The 2,529-nt window shown below is 41.6% G+C and overlaps 1 protein-coding gene across 1 annotated transcript in view; it reads right to left on the minus strand.

Moving 5' to 3' along the window:
- Nucleotides 1-346: 346 nt before the first annotated feature.
- LOC103523016 (glycogen-binding subunit 76A-like) overlaps nucleotides 347-2,529 on the minus strand; it is a gene marked incomplete at both ends in the record, with an annotated part of 10,213 nt that continues 8,030 nt past the window's right edge. Inside the window, 2 exons of the mRNA XM_008488093.1 lie at nucleotides 347-629; nucleotides 781-836. Coding sequence (XP_008486315.1) covers nucleotides 347-629; nucleotides 781-836 — 339 coding nt within the window. The remainder of the gene's footprint in view (nucleotides 630-780; nucleotides 837-2,529) is intronic.

Genomic DNA, 2,529 nt, shown 5'->3' on the forward strand with positions numbered 1-2,529 from the left:
GCCCCGGGCGGGAATCGAACCCGCGGCCTAGCGCTTACAAGGCAGACGCACTACCAACTAAGCTAACTAGGCTGGACCTAATCCTTAGAGCTCTATTATTGTTGCCAAATTCTCAAATAAATGAAATGAAATTCCATGCCTCAGCTGGGATTGACCCCGCGCCCTCCTATTGATCAAACGGTAGGTAATACTCGTAGATTGGTATAAGCACTATAAGCTCAACCCAACCTTAGGGCTGTTTGCCCCACACCTAAGCCTCGGAGTGGGCTTTTTGTGTTTCTCAAAGTGGGCTCTTTGTGATAGCTACTCACTTTTATCAAGTGGAATCTTTGTGATAGCTACTCACTTTTATCACAGTCGTTACACGTCTCCTCGTCCTCGTCTTCATCCTGGGGACACACCAGGTCCTCGTAGGCGGACTGAGGGACACTCGGAATCTCATCCAGATATGTCCTCACATCCGCCAAGTCCAAACCTAGCACGTCCGCAAACCGGACGAACTTCTTGGATGCGGGAGTGCCGGGCGGGGTTTTACCGGATCGGAGGGACGAGGAGCGTCGGAGCTTGCGGTATTCGGAACCGCATGAGTCATTGTGTTGCGGTGACGGAGGGTGATGATTGGGGACGCTCTGGAAAACGAAAAATTGGTCTGTTTGGTGAAAATGAACTCTCTCTCTCTCTCTTAATGCTTAACGAGAGCAAGTCAATAGTGACTAGTACCTAAATTCGGCCTTAGATATGGGGTTCCGTCATTCTGTGAGTATGTACCTGAGTACTTACGTTATTATTTACACTGTCCACACAGTTGAGACTAAGCGCATTGAACTGGGCTGCACATGTTGACGGGTCTTCCATGGTCTGTTTGGTGAAAATGAACTCTCTCTCTTTCTCTCTCTCTCTCTCTCTTAATGTTTGTCGAGAGCAAGTCAAAAGTGACTAGTTCCTAAATTCGGCCTTAGATATGGGGTTCCGTCATTCTGTAAGTATGTACCTGAGTACTTACGTTATTATTTACACTGTCCACACAGTTGAGACTAAGCGCATTGAACTGAGCTGCACATGTTGACGGGTCTTCTGAAATGAGGTCCAAGCTTAGCCCCTCTCTGCTCATTAGATCTGGAAAAACGATACAGAAGAGTCAGAAGACTTGAAGAGGTTTGATAGAGGGAACTGTAACTCCTAAGGTCTTATCGTTCCGAAAGCGAAGAGAGAAGGAATTGTAAATTGTAAATAAATGTTGATTTTATTGTGATAATAATATACATAAAGATAGGTCTTAAAACTAGCTGACAATTACATTTTTATTTTTTCTATTTGGTATCTATCTAATGTATGTTTTTTTTTTTCTCGTTGATTTTGTCAGACTTTGAAGTGCGGACCATACGGACCGTCAGTCCGCACCAATTGAAAAATTATATCACCACAAGATTTAGAATTAAAAAAGATCACGATTTGATATATCACACACGTCCCTTTTGAAAACATATAGGATTCACGTATTTCGCAAATTCCGCGCGCAAATCGCAAACAGCGAAATATTGGACCAAATCGAAATAATGATAAGACCATAAGATTTGGAAGCAAAAAACACAGATTTGATAGGTCGCGCACTTGTATTAAGTACCTACCTACACTTTAAACCATTAGATTACAAGTTACACCTCGTTCCTACGCATGTGCTTTGAAAAGCACGAATTCTCAGCCAGTTGCGTAACCGCGCGTAAAAGATGGGCGCGAAAAACGCAACAAGCCACATAAATTGTTATAGAGACGCTTGCCATAATTCGATTTTCTGGAACTTTGACTAAACCATACATCAAGTGTTAAACTGTTCCTACGTATGTTTTGCCAACCAATTTTATCCAGACGGACGCCAAGCCACCAGTAAAACCTGGCCGAAAACCGGCCCAAAGCTGCTGCGTAAAAACCGCGCAAAAGTCCGATATATGCTGATTTTGCAATCTCTATAACATTTACAATGTTGTCTAGTGGGTTTATTGGTGTAAGTAATCCTATTCCTTTGTCAGCGACACTCAAGTGTGGTCTAAAATAAAAAATCATACTCGGCGGTGCGGAATATATGGGCTATATTACTAGAACTTTGAAGTATTGTGACAACAGTTATTTTCCATCATACGATGGTTATATAGTAGAGTGGAGTAGACATATTACTGCCTAGTTTCCAAATTGTAGTAATTCAAATCCATGTGGTACCTGAAAATAGACTTATGGATGAGTATATCCATGGAATAGATCCTAAGTAGATGTCCCACAGGCTCTTAAACACCAATTTAACAAAAAGAGCCTCGGACAATACTTTAAAGTTTTTGTTTTTTGAGCATGGAAATAAAATCAGGCAGGAAGCAAATAATAATATGTTATCATTATTGTCGACGCCGCGGCAGGGAGGCCCCTTAAAAAATCGGGCATCAAATAAGCTAGCACTAATCTCTTTTTGTCATCCTATGGATACATGGATGGATTAAACCAAATTATAAGTCAAATAATAAGTAAGAACTAAATTTGTTT

Source organism: Diaphorina citri, unplaced genomic scaffold (genome assembly GCF_000475195.1).
Source record: "Diaphorina citri unplaced genomic scaffold, Diaci psyllid genome assembly version 1.1 scaffold13905, whole genome shotgun sequence".
NCBI classification, from domain to species: Eukaryota; Metazoa; Arthropoda; class Insecta; order Hemiptera; family Psyllidae; genus Diaphorina; species Diaphorina citri.